Source organism: Semicossyphus pulcher, unplaced genomic scaffold (genome assembly GCF_022749685.1).
Source record: "Semicossyphus pulcher isolate SPU_LCO1_2020_fin unplaced genomic scaffold, fSemPul1.0.p SCAF_21, whole genome shotgun sequence".
Classification (NCBI taxonomy): Eukaryota; Metazoa; Chordata; class Actinopteri; order Labriformes; family Labridae; genus Semicossyphus; species Semicossyphus pulcher.
In genome coordinates, this window is record NW_027211695.1 from 22,577,501 (window position 1) to 22,591,156 (window position 13,656).

Genomic DNA, 13,656 nt, shown 5'->3' on the forward strand with positions numbered 1-13,656 from the left:
TTCTCGGTTAATATTCAACATTAACGTCTTTGTTAGCTGCAAACTGTCTTAAATCAGTATGTGACGGTAACAACAACCAACTCTTATCACGAACCTAACAAAATAAGTGACAATAGATATAGTAATAAACTATTTCCAAACACTTACAGGAACACTTTTCAAGGAGCCGTTTGAATCTGACGCCATCTTTAGCGTTGCTTGCTACGTCATTTCCGCATTAGCTCTGGATTGGCTGGATAAGTGGCCAATGGCGACAGCTCATTTCGGTAGGACTCCACTGGGACTGTATACGCTACTTAGGTGAAAGTGTCTGTTGTGAGTTTATCTTAATATATATTCATTTAAAATGACAAACGGCAAGATATAATAGTGTTAGTTTATTTATTTATATATATTTTTTTTATTATGGTGTTAACAATGTACACTAGAGGGCAGTGTGACCTGTTTTTAATGATAGCTGGTATTTAGCGTAGAAGAAGAAAGAAACAAAACAACATGGCAGCCTCCTCAGAACACGTTGAAACCGCATCCACACTGACAGATTCTGCAGAAATGGACAAAACAGAAGCTCCAGAAACCACCAGAGACCCGGAAACCTCAGACTCAGAACCGGCAGGTCTGGAACCGGACCCGGATGAGGATGAAGATGAGGACGAGGACGGAGGTGAGCCGCCCGGGCCGAAGATCCGAGACACCCCGCAGGACATCCGACTGGAGGCGATCGCCAACACGGTGGCCCTCCACCCGAGCAGGGACATCCTGGTGTGTGGGGACGTCGACGGGGACGTGTACGCCTACTCTTACTCATGTACGGAAGGAGAGAACAAGGAGCTGTGGTCGTCCGGACACCACATGAAGTCCTGCCGCCAGGTTCGCTTCTCCGCGGACGGACTGAAGCTCTACAGCGTTTCCAGGGACAAGTCAGTCCACATGTTGGACGCGGAGCGAGGACAGCTGGTGACGAGGATCCGCGGGGCGCACGGTGCTCCCATCAACAGTCTGCTGCTGGTGGACGAGAACATCCTGGCGACCGGAGACGATGGAGGCACTCTCAAGGTCCGGACCGGAAGGGTTATCCATATAAAGAAATCAGACTGGACTTTTAAAAGACCAGCTTAGACGATCATATCGCACCAGATAAGACCAACTATCGCTAAGAAAACCAGCTTGGACCATGAAATACCCAACTGGGACCACTGAAAGACCAGATTAGAACACCAAGCGGGTCTTTAACATATCCATGGAGATATAATGGTCTAAACTGGTTTGGTTATGCTATAACGTGGCCCTCTTCTATGGTTTCTTTATTATACAAAATAGTTTTTTATGTCTACTAATGGCTAGCTGGCATGTGGATGGTCCGGTGTGGTCCGTAACCTGGTTTTTTAATTGGACAACTGAGTATTTTGATGGTCTAAGCATGTCCACCAAGGCCTAGCTGGTCTGTTAAAGGTCTCATGTGGTCTGTTGATGGTCCTTGCTTGTCTTTGTGTTCTGTAATGGGTTCTAGCCGCTCTCGGCAAGATCAAAGCTAGACTTTGCACCGTCCAACTGATGTTTTGTTGGTTTAAGCTGGTTACTAAACGCTATTTAGTTTCCTTAAATTGTTTAGCTGGTATTCAAATAGTCTAAACTGATATGTTGATTTATTTAAATGGAGCAAGCAATTGTTCTATCCCCAAACTGTTACTTTACAGATATCTTTGTTTGTTTGTTTCTGAAGGTGTGGGATATGAGAAAAGGGACGTCCATCATGGATCTGAAACACCATGAGGATTACATCAGTGACATCGCTGTGGACCAGGCTAAGAGGATCCTACTCACTGCCAGTGGTGATGGTACCATGGGAGTCTTCAACATCAAGAGGCGGCGGTTCGAGCTGCTGTCGGAGTACCAGAGTGGGGATCTGACCTCGGTGGCATTAATGAAGCGGGGCAGGAAGGTGGTCTGTGGCTCCAGCGAGGGGACCGTCTACATCTTCAACTGGAACGGCTTTGGAGCCACCAGCGATCGATTCGCCATCAAGGCCGAATCGGTGGAATGCATCTTACCGATCACAGACAACATCATGTGCACTGCCTCCATGGACGGGTACATCCGGTGAGTGTGGTTGCGATTGTCATCGTCCAAGTTGGTGTTTTGATGGTTCAACCTGGTTTGGCAAAAGTCTAAAATGATCTTTAATGATTGAAAATGTTCTTTTAATGGTCTAAGGTGATCTTCAGGTGCACCCTTAGCTGGTTTTAAATGGTCTTAAGACAGTCTTACCTGGTCTTCAAAAGCTCAGATCAGGTCTTTAAATTGTCCAAGCAAGTTTGCGGTGGACTTCCTTGTTAGATATTAGGGGTTTCATACTACAAGTTACTAAATGTTATAATGTGTCAGTAAAGTTTCCTCTGTCCTCCATCAGCGCTATTAACCTGCTTCCAAACCGGGTCATCGGCTGCATCGGGCAGCACGTCAGCGAACCCATCGAAGAACTCGCAAAGTCCTGGGACTCCCGCTTCCTAGCCAGCAGCGCCCACGACCAGCTCATCAAGTTCTGGGACATTTCCAGTTTACCCAACACGACAGTCAATGAATACCGCAAGAGGAAGAAGAAAGACGGACGGATGAAGTCTCTCACGAAGAAAGCCCACGGAGACAACGACTTCTTCTCAGGACTTGTAGAGGAGGCGGAAAAGAAGGAGGACGTAGAGGAGGAAGAGGAGGAAGGGGAGGGGGACAGTGACAGCGACAGTGGAAGCGATTAAAAGACTACTGTACTTGGTTAAATGTTTGAAATGTGTCGTTACTCTGCCTGTCAGACAGATTCCTCCGACATACAGTAAGAGGATGTCAGCTGTTTGTTGGATCATCCAAAGTGCCTCACAATGTCTGGGGTATGTACATTAGCATGTACGGCTCTGTAGTGGACATTAGCAGGTACAAAACGGATCCTGGCATTGTTGCTGCCTCATTTGAAGACAACTGTGACCTGTAAAGAAACAAGATTTGAAGACTGTGTTTACAAATGTAAATGTTAGGATGAGAATAATCCCCTGGGAAACAAACGTGCTGGGATGAACAGTGAATATTTACATGGTGTACATAAATGATCAGACACTAAAATAATGGGAACCAATAACTGTATTGGTAGCGCTGCGTATCAAACCAGGATACTTGTTTGGTATTGACCAAATAAGTCCATAAATATTTATAATCAAAGTTTGCAATTTGGGGCCATGTTATTACGGCACAGTTACAGTATTGATACTTAAATAAAGGATTATTTTGGCATCTGTACCAAAAGTTGTGTATTTAAGCGAAAGACATTTAAGTCACAGTTCCTGCCTGTCTGCTGGGTAAATTTGTGAAAACATTTAATTAAACACAACTTGTTATAATTAATTCAACAAACAGTTCTTGAAATATAGGGGTGAATAAATGCAGGAGGTAAAGAGTACCAAGTGTTGCAAATGTTATAGTCCATTTACATTAATTCATTTAATTTAACACTTTATATTTACACTGATTTTTAGAACCACCACTTTTTAACTGTTACTCATTTTAACTCCCAAAGACTTGAACTTGCTTGATGCTGAGAAACATATTTTCTTTTGATCATATATTAGAACACACACCAGTTTTATTGTTTAGATCTGAAGAAACACGTTTCATTTGGTATTTTATTTGTTCATAAGACATACGTTAAAGTCGAGCTGAAACGGCATTTCCAGAGTATCTAGCTTCCGAGTGAAACAGGACGTGCAGGCGGGACATATCATTAGGGATTTGATGTGATCGTTAAGAAGTGGGCGTAGACAGACGTTCTCCACAGCGCAGTAGCTAGCTAACTGACCGAGCATTCTTGGTGCTCTGCGGCTAAATGTTGCAGATTGATTGACAGGTGGATGTCATGATATTATTGGTTGAATTGGTTTGTACTAGCTTATGTAAGCAAAAATTATCAGCTTTTGATATAAGAATACGAAGAAATGGATTTTCTGTATCTTTTTTGGCCTATATTGTCAAATAGATGCACAATATTACTGGGGATGTGATTAAAATGACATTTTTCATTTCACCTCGACTTTAACTATGAATACCAAATAAATACCAACAGCTGATGGGACAACAAGTAAATAAATAAATCCTATCTTATTTTTTAATCAAAATAGTCATATATTACATTTTATGCCTAGCATTATCTTGCCTCTCCTTGAGATGGTACAGTCGGCTCATTGGTACAGTCGAACTGTGGGCGGGAAAGCGTTAGACGTCACGTGATCCAAGCCATCGGCCAACATGGCGACGAGCAGCACAGCGTAGCTTAGCGACGAGAAGCCTGCTGTTGTACCGAAGAATCCCCAAGACGTTTGCCTTCATTTTCAGGAGATTATCGTTCGGTTTTCGGTAAGTATGCGCGCTACTGTCCTGTTCAACACATAGTTAATAAAACGAATGCTGAGTCTGTTTTAATCCTCCTGTTGGAGCTAACGAGCAGCTAGCAGAGGTTAGCTTCAGTGCTAACAGTGCTGTATTTGTAAACAATGAGAACATGCTGCTAAAAATGAAAATACTGAATTACGCTGACAGTGTTCATATCACACACGACATACAGCTTAACCCGCCTTTAAGTAGAAGGAACTGGAGTGAATTAACACAGATCATGTGAGCAAATCAGCCCGACAAGCTACAGATAAGGACAAGAACTATTTCTAATAAACGGTCGTCAAGCTCCTGATTTTACAATTTACAAAGAGGAACCGTACTTAGATGCTCAGTGGCATTAGGTTAGTAAATTACGACAATTGTATGTTAATAACGGTTTCAACGGTTGGAGCAGACGGCTGAAGAAACTGACCTGCTAGCACCGTTTGCTGTGGTTTGTGATGGATGTAAACACATTTAGTGTTTCAGATGAGTTTATGAAGTTTATTTAGTCAGTTCACATTGAAATTATTCTAACTAATAACAACGTACAGGCGAAATTGTTAGTGATAGCGTTTAATGACCGGCTAGCTTGTTGGTTTAGCCGTAAGGTTGTTGGTTATCAGCTTTCCTCTTGTCATTAATTCATGTTCAGAGTCTTAAACGTAAATATCGAGGCACATTTTCAGGTGACATTTTACATGGCACAAATGTTAATGAATGATGTGAGGGTCATTCAAAGATAATGAAGAGAAAGAAGAGTTTTTTTTTAATTCTTAAGGGTAAGAATTACGGTTGTAAACCTCTAGGAGACCAGTACTAAGTCAGATAGTTTCTGATTAGTTTAGATGGGGCAAAATGTAAACGAATCATCAGCCCATCTTTCAGACAGTAATGATACTGTGTCAGTGAAATAAGACTGTACTGTTATTGTTAAAAGTTTAACCGATAAATCCATGAATGTCTCTGGAACGCTGCGAGAGGTGGAGAGAAATGCTCTGCACTCAATGAGTCTAAACGACGTCTTTACTTTCAGAGCTCCTCTCCTCTGAAGCAGCAGGATGCCCGGGAAAACCGGTGACCAGTTCAAACCAGGAGACTTGGTGTTCGCCAAGATGAAGGGCTTCCCTCACTGGCCTGCCAGGGTACACACACACACACACACACACACACACATAACACAGTGTTATATTTCTGTTCTGTGATATCTAATGTCCTCCTGTGTGTGTGTTTGTGTTCAGGTCTGTAAGTCAGAGTCTGGATACAAGAAGCGAGTCCCGGTCTTCTTCTTCGGGACCCATCAGATGTACGTACGCACATACACATATTAGTGACATCACTTCCTGTTAAACATCAACATTGATTGATGTGTGATTGTTTCCTCAGAGGGAACCTCCCTCCAGAGAACGTCGTTCCCTACATCGGCAACAAGATGAAGTACGGCAGCGGCGTCCGCATCAAAGGCTTCACCGAGGGCATGTGGGAGATCCAGAACACCCCGGGGGTCGGGAGTAAACTCAAAGTCAGCCTCTCTCTCTGTCTCTCTCTACCTAATGTTTGATTTGTGATGCAGACGCTGTCTTCTCTCTGTAGCTGCTGTGACAGAGATTTACTCTATAAAATGCATTTCAAGCACAAAATATGTGGGAATGCTGACAAGTGTAAAAGTGGAAATAAAGAGTCATCATTCTACAGGAGCCTGACGGGGACAAAAGTGCTCAGTTAAGCGTATAGTCATGTTTAATAAAGGTGAAGGGATGTTGTTGGTTTTGTGGGTCTTTGGTAAAGAAGTGACGTATTGGATGGTGAGATTTTGAATGATGGCTCTTAAAACTTCGTGTTGTGATTGAATCATCGTGAAGAAAACCCGACGAGAATGAGACACAGAAAAGCAGCAACGCGTTCATGAAGCTCTCACCTGCAGATTTTTGGTGTTTTAACTTCAGATATAATAAATACGAACCAATGTTTAGTTCTAACAGACGTCTCTGTTCTCCTCAGATACCAGCACAGACTACACCTGCTAAACCAACGTCTGCCTCTAAGACTCCTGCTGACAAACTGAAAAGCACCCCCGCTAAATCAGCTCCCAGTAAATCTTCCCCTGCAAAGCCTGAGAGCAAACCAGCTGCTAGAAGAAGTAAAGCTACAAAGGAAACTCCTGCTGCTGCTAAAACTCCTACAAGAGCCTCTTTAAGATCTGCTCCCGAGAAAACGACAGACTCCAAACAGACTTCCGCCTCGACAGAGGCCCCGACAGATGCTGCAGAGACCGCTGCCAGTACAAGAAGCAGAAGGGCGGCCGCCGGTAGCGGGAGAAGTGAAAGTATAATTTCTGCAGAAAATAAGGAGGTATGGACAGAGAAATGAAACCAGTTACATGTGTTGGACTGTTTTTGTTGTATTACTGGTATGTAGTAATTTTAGGATTGTGAGTGCGTTCTCTGGCGCTTTCTCTTTGTTGTCGTGCCTTTAAGCAAAACACTGAGTCAACTGCTTGGGGATGCTGTCTAAGGGTCAAAATAATCTAAATACAATTTGTCTTTGGTCTCCTCAGACACCAAAAGTAGCAAGAACAAAAACTGCTTCCAAAGCCTCTGTGAGTGAACCTGCTCCTGACAAACCAGCTGACAGACACACAAACGAAGACAGTAAACCTGCGACTGAGACAACAAGTACAGTTCGAAGCACTAAAGAAGCCCAAGCAAAGCCAACAGACTCCAAACCAGCTTCAGAGAAGGTTGAAACGTCTTCAACTTCCAACAAAACAGATACAGAGGAGGCTAAAGTCACTACAAGGAGCAGAGTCCAAGGAGCAGAGTCCAAGGTAACTACACTGACTGCAGGAAACACTACTTTATAAACAAATACAAATACACCCAGTCCAGTAGAGAGCAGGGCAGAGGCGTGACAGAGTGACGGACAAACAGTTCTGTTGAAAGCAAAGGAGATGTGAGGGAGGAAAAGAGCAAAGAACAGGGACACTGCCGATCCTCTAAGAGCTGGGAACAGGTGTGTGTGAAGGAGGGACGAGCACAGTCCAGCAGACCATTTTTCAAGCCAACATCGAACTTTCACTCACAAATTAATCCTGTTGACGAACAGAATGATGAAGCTGGTGTTGCTCATAAGCTGCTCCACACCAGAGACATGGTCACACACAGTTCACTACCAAGCTAACTATGCTAACAGTTAAAGTCAGTGTTTTGGTAAAAGTTTGGTCTTGTTAATGTTTTGGTCAGGTTGACGGTGAGCAGGACAAGAAGAGGACACCTGCTGATCCTGCTGTGACCTCTCCAGGTAACAAACACACGCATACATGCCGCTAATAATCAATCATGTTTCAGATAAATGCTAAAGATGGAACCAGCTGAAGTGTAATAAGATTGAACTGTTTTCCAACAGTCAGCAAGAAACTGAAGCCCACAGAGTCTGCTACCACACGCATGGCTGTCAGAGGACAGCAAGACCAGGAGGAGGTGGAGGAGGAGGAGAAGGAGACGTCATCAGAGAGCCAAGGAGCTAAGAGGAAACGAGAAGAGAAGGATGAAAACAAGGAGGTGCAGAAGAAAACGAAACAAGACGGCAGTGAGGCAAAGAAAGAAGTGATGAGATCAGAGAAAACAGAAGAAAAGAAGTCAGAAGAGAACAGAGGGATAAAGACGAGGAGAGCAGAGAAAGAGGAACACAAGGAGGAGGAAGAGAAGAAGAAAACCAAACAAGAAGACGGCGAAGGAAAGAAAGAGGAGAGGACGAGGAGAGCCACGAGGTCAGAGGGCGAAGGAAGAAGAAGACCACGAGAAACGAAGGAGGATATAACGGAAGGAACTAAAGAAGCAACAACAAAAGGCGAGGAGAGCCGAGGAGCAAAGAGGAAGAGGGACGAGAAGGAGGTGCAGAAAGAAGAGATGAAGAAGAAGACGACAGAGGAGGAGAAAACCAGAGAGAGTGAAGGGAGGAAGACGAGGGGAGCAGAGAAAGAGGAAGAGAAGAAGAAAACAAAGGATGCTGGTGAGGAGGGAAAGAAAGAGGAGACGATAAAAAAGAAGAAAGAGGAGGAGAAAACCAGAGAGAGTGAAGGGAGGAAGACGAGGGGAGCTGAGAAAGAGGAAGAGAAGAAGAAAACAAAGGATGCTGGTGAGGAGGGAAAGAAAGAGGAGACGATAAAAAAGAAGAAAACCGCGAAAGAGGAAAGGAAGGAAGAGGAGATGAAAACCAGAGCGAGTGAAGGGAGGAAGACGAGGGGAGCAGAGAAAAAGGATGCTATGGAGGAAGGAAAGGAAGAGGAGACGATAAAGGACAGGAAGAGAGATGAAGAGAAGGAAAGGAAAGCCATTGAGGAAGAGGAGGAGAAAGAAGGCAGTTCAGTGGATGTGGAGGTAAAGCTGATTGGCTCCTGGAAAGTCTTGTTTTGGATCTTCTTCTTCTATGAAACAGTGCTGATTGTTTTTGTCTCGTGTGCAGCGACAGCGCCGCCTGGCAGCCAAGAGAGAGAGTCTGTTAAAGTCTCTGAGAGGTCTGCTGAAGGCCGGGAGAGGAGCGAAGAGGAGGGAGGCGCTGAAGAGCTCCCAGTGAGACACGCACACAGAGAAACGAGGATCAGTTAAAGAATGAATATGAACGTTAAATGTTTGTTTTTAATCTTTCAGGAAAACCGGAGACGGAGCCAAGAAGAAGCTGGAGATTAAAAAGACGGGAAGTCAGAAGACGTCCGACAGAAGGAGCCTCAAAGAGTCACCCAAAGTGATCAGCAAGAAAACAGGAAGTAAAGCCTTCATGGGCAGGAAGAAAGACAGAAACGATCCCACGGTGGTGGAAAAAACAGCAGAGCTGAAGCTGAAAGAGAGAGGGAGAAAAGAAGAAAAGAGTGTGGAAAAGACGACAACAGAGAAGAAAAAGGATGAACAGAAGACAAAGGCTGAGCTAATCAAGACCAAAGAAAAGGAGAAGAAGGAAGACAGAACAAGAGCCGAGGGAAAGAAAGACGAAGACAGGAAAGAAAAGAAGGAAGAGAACAGGAAGAGTGATGGAGCAAAGAAGGAGGAAGAAAAGAAGGAAGAGAACAGGAAGAGCGATGGAGCAAAGAAGGAGGAAGAAAAGAAGGAAGAGAACAGGAAGAGCGATGGAGCAAAGAAGGAGGAAGAAAAGAAGGAAGAGAGGAAAATCATCGGAAAGATTGTGAAAGCAGCCGGACAGGGAACGAAGATCCAGCTGAAGACGATGATGGGAGGAACAACACCAGCAGCAGCAGCAGCCGAGGAGGAGAAGAAGAAGAAGAAGGAGGAGGAGGAGAAGGTAGAAGACAAGAAAAAGGGTTCAGAAAAGGTGAAGGAGACAGAGAGAGAGAAGAGAAAGAGCACCGGAGAGAAGAAAACAGAAGATAGAAAGACGGAGAAAAACGCGGAGGTGGAGAGGAAGTCCGAAAGAACGAGAGCAGCAACAGAGGAGAGAAAAGAGAAGAAGGTAACGGAGGTAGAGAAGGAGAAAAAGGGGAAGGGGGAAGAGGAGAAGCAGAAGAAGACGGGTGATGATGAGGCAGTGCTGAAGGAGGAGGAGGCACAAAAAGGTGCTGCAAAATCACAAGAGAAGAAAAGTGAAGGGACGAAAAGAGAGCAGAAAAAGAAAGAGGAGAAGAGTCATAAACCAGACGACGAAACACACGAGAAGGACGACAAAGCTGCAGAACAAACCAAGAACACAGGCGCAGAGTTGGAGGAAAATCGCACCAATGAGACAAAACCACAGAAGGAGACGAGTGCACAAGAGACGAAAAGTGACGTCATGACAGAAACACAACGCGCGGAGTCGAAGCCTGAGGAAGGAGAAGCTAACGTGGAGAACGCAGAGGAAGAAAGTAGAACCAAGAGCGGGTCATCCGATGGAGCGGAGGTGAAGGAGCAGCAGAAGAAGAGCTCCACCATGACGCTGACCGACTCCACTCTGCACAGAATCCACGGAGACATCCGGATTTCTCTGAAGATCGACAACCCCGTAAGACCAGATTTAAAAGCTCTATTGAGCAGTTTTTATGCCTCTTTGAGCTCCTAGTTGTGGTTTAGCTGAGGAGCATTTAGCAGCTTAAGAGTGCGATTATTCTCTCAGGAGGTGGTGGAGACCAAAAACACAGCTAAAGGAGAGCTGTACAGCCTCCATGAATAACCTGTTATCTTCAGTCCTCTCTCAAAACATTTTAATGTTGTTCTTGTGTCTTTTATTTTAGCAGAAAGATATAAAATCTGTTTAACAGAGGAGTCCTGGTCGAGACAGCAGCAGAAAAAGAACAAACACCTGACTCTATTTACATTTAGCAACACGACGTGTACACTCATTGGTCATTAATCTGTTTATATTATGTAGTTTAAGGTGACTGTAGCTCAGACCAAGATAAGGGAGCACCGGTTTAACCTGCAAATGCCTTGGGCTTATGAGGAACTGTGACTTCTACGGCCATGCTAGCAGCTCTTTTATTTAGCCTCAGCTAAATGCTAACATGCTGATGTCTAAGCGATTTTGATCGCTGTGGCTTAATTCAGAGGCTGCATCCTTGGAAGGATAAGAAGGATGAGTCGGTCGTAGCCCGTGTAGACGCTAAGGCCGAACTGAAATGAGACGGTCTGGTCTACGGAGGATTTCCTGTTTGCGTGACCAGCTGTTTCCGCCGCTTAGCAACCGGTAGCTGGCTGGCTAACTAGCTATCATAACTAAAGTCTCGTAACTTAACTTATTATTTTAAAGATAATTGTTTCAATGCGCCTTTCAGTCCTCGGCCGCGTGAGAGACCGTCATCTTGTTTGAATTGGCTCGCAATGACTTTCAGGCTACGTTGGGCCAAGAAGGATGCACCTGAAGGATCCTTTGTGGGAAAAGGAGGACGCATCTGAAGTAGCCTTTGAAATAGGACAGCCTTCGACGCGCTTCCGCGACCTAATCAGCCTTCAAATACATCCGTCGAAGGATGAAGCCTCTGGATTTTGCCACCACTACTGTTTACCATTTTTACCCCTTTAGTTTAGCATGTTAGCATGCTACAGGAGCTATCGGCAGTAAACAGAACGGCTGAGGCTAATGGGAACGTCATTAGTTCTGCAGGTTAACTGAAGTATTTACAACATGAACATTTTGACCTCAATGATGAGTCTGAAGATCACTTTAAATTATGGCCCTTTATTAATTGTACCTGAGAGACACAACGATTATTCTTAATGACGTGATTAAAAACTCTGTTGTGCCTTCGTCTCTGTTTGTTTCAGGACATCGGTAAGTGTCTGATGGCGTTGGATCAGCTCAGTATGGTTTATGTGACGTCCAGACACGTCCAGAGGCACAGTGAGCTCATCTCCACGCTGAGGAAGGTACACGACATGTAAACATAAATACATATGATATTATTATACTTTAACATGTGTGTTCATGCATGTCTCCTGTGTGTGAAGCTGCGGTGTTACAGAGCCAACCAGGCCATCATGGACAAGGCCTCCATGCTCTACAACCGCTTCAAGAACACCTACCTGCTGGGGGAGGGGGAGGAGGTGGTGAGCGCTGCCTTCCTGCGCTCCCTCCTGGAGGAGAAGGAGAGGGAGGAGGCTCAGCGGGCGGAGGGCTGCAGGGAGAGGATGAAGAAGGAGGAGGAGGTGCTGCAGGACGTGAAGCGATGCATGGGCCAGGTGAAGGAGAGGAGGACTGACGGAGGAGGAGAAGAGGAGGAGGAGCAGAAAGAGGAGGAGAAAACAGAAGGTCAATAGAAACAAATAATGTATAGTGATGTTTTGTTTTAATGCTTCCTTTTTCAGGTCAGTTTGTTGATTCATTGTTTCATGCTTGTGTTGCCCCCCCACACAGCTCCAGTGGACTCTTCCTGAACCTTCAACATGGGCTGAACCAATCCTCTTCTGAGGGGTGTGGACTTCAAATACCCCCCCACATGTGGACAATGAGAACTTGCACGACCACATGACCTCATCAAACGGTGAATTACCTGTACAGCTCTCATTATTGAAATTAAACGTACCTGAATTGGAATGTTTGGTCGGATTGTGTCACCTGGGCAGGTAAAGTAGGTTTGTTTGGAGGTTGTTCATCATAACGTGTGAACTCTTATTAACGTCGATGCATTAGTAATAACAATGTCTCTGTTGCATTGCCTGTCTTAACATTAGCATTAACCCAACATCACCTTTAACCTTTACCTGATATTTTAAGCTCACCTCACCTTAACTTTATACTAACTTTAGCTTTAATTACCAACATAATCTTAACTGTCATCTTCTTTACTCACAGCCTGAACAGTTAAAACTGATAGGTACACTTTTTTCTCTTGTCATTTGGGTGTACTGTCCCTTTAAGAGCTCAACATTAACCTTGTTAAGGAAAGCTTTCATTGTCCTACAGTTATATGTTTCATTAATGGTCCCTGTAAGGTCGTATGGTCCTCGTAAGGCTGTGCAGAATCTGTTGTAACCTTTTGTTCTCTTCCATCACTGAGTCGTCTGCAAAGAAACGCACAAACCTGAGATTAACTGCAGTAAAAAAAACCTCAATTTTTATGCTGTTCAGGACGGACAATGTGACAGGGCTGGTGGCAAATGTTTTTAAATGTTTTTAGTTTTAGTCAGATTAATATCACCGCAGCTTTAAACCCTGAATAAAAGCATTAAACGGCCTCATAGATGCTTGGATTTCACATGCGTTGGATGAGGACCTTTATGCTGCTGTAGCTGTGAACTTACTAAGTAAATTTTTTATAAATCTTTGCACAGCCAGATGTTAAACTCTGTATTTTATTGTGACGCAGTGAGATGTATTTTACTTTTTTAAATGTGTTTGTTGTTTTCTAAATGGCAGTTTCTCACTCTGTCATGTAAATATGTAATTTTGATTTACAGAACTTTTAAACGAGTGTTTTACAAAGTGGATGTGGCGTCTGGAGTCTGATTATTTTTCTGAAGATAACTGAGAGGTTAAATGTACTTTACAAGTAATATGGGTTAAAGTAGCATGGTTTGATACAGTGAATATCAAGTGTTTTCTATTTCAATTCAAGGTGTTGAATTTTTACGATGAAATAATTATGTAAGAAAAGGTTTATTCGCTTCTCCTTGGTACTCGGGAACACAACGCTGCAGGAGCCCCATTTGTCAACAGAGCTGTCAATCATGAGGCCACACCCCCTTTTTATAGCATCAAATAACTAAAGTAAACTTGTCATAAAAATGAACACTTTGAAGTAAATCAGCATGATAAGAA

At 44.0% G+C, this 13,656-nt stretch overlaps 2 protein-coding genes across 2 annotated transcripts; both read left to right on the forward strand.

Moving 5' to 3' along the window:
- Window positions 1–474: 474 nt before the first annotated feature.
- wdr55 (WD repeat domain 55) lies at window positions 475–3,528 on the forward strand. The gene is made up of 3 exons (XM_069672180.1): window positions 475–1,056; window positions 1,724–2,100; window positions 2,411–3,528. The coding sequence occupies exons 1-3, from the start codon at window positions 496–498 to the stop codon at window positions 2,751–2,753; spliced, it is 1,281 nt and encodes a 426-aa protein (XP_069528281.1). The 5' UTR covers window positions 475–495; the 3' UTR covers window positions 2,754–3,528.
- A 760-nt stretch (window positions 3,529–4,288) lies between these two features.
- On the forward strand, window positions 4,289–13,323 carry LOC138600664 (hepatoma-derived growth factor-related protein 2-like). The gene is made up of 13 exons (XM_069672137.1): window positions 4,289–4,395; window positions 5,450–5,558; window positions 5,655–5,719; window positions 5,800–5,935; window positions 6,415–6,765; window positions 6,971–7,240; window positions 7,656–7,713; window positions 7,819–8,792; window positions 8,878–8,984; window positions 9,063–10,404; window positions 11,664–11,765; window positions 11,847–12,147; window positions 12,253–13,323. The coding sequence occupies exons 2-13, from the start codon at window positions 5,475–5,477 to the stop codon at window positions 12,270–12,272; spliced, it is 3,810 nt and encodes a 1,269-aa protein (XP_069528238.1). The 5' UTR covers window positions 4,289–4,395; window positions 5,450–5,474; the 3' UTR covers window positions 12,273–13,323.
- Window positions 13,324–13,656: the final 333 nt, after the last annotated feature.

Excerpts from the sequence above, each read along its gene's own strand:
- wdr55 (XM_069672180.1), top strand. The coding sequence starts at position 496 with ATGGCAGCCTCCTCAGAACACGTTGAAACCGCATCCACACTGACAGAT. Across the intron at positions 1,057-1,723 it reads ACGATGGAGGCACTCTCAAG|GTGTGGGATATGAGAAAAGG; the intron begins GTCCGGACCGGA and ends TTGTTTCTGAAG. Across the intron at positions 2,101-2,410 it reads TCCATGGACGGGTACATCCG|CGCTATTAACCTGCTTCCAA; the intron begins GTGAGTGTGGTT and ends GTCCTCCATCAG.
- LOC138600664 (XM_069672137.1), top strand. The coding sequence starts at position 5,475 with ATGCCCGGGAAAACCGGTGACCAGTTCAAACCAGGAGACTTGGTGTTC. Across the intron at positions 8,793-8,877 it reads GCAGTTCAGTGGATGTGGAG|CGACAGCGCCGCCTGGCAGC; the intron begins GTAAAGCTGATT and ends TCTCGTGTGCAG. Across the intron at positions 12,148-12,252 it reads AGAGGAGGAGAAAACAGAAG|CTCCAGTGGACTCTTCCTGA; the intron begins GTCAATAGAAAC and ends CCCCCCACACAG.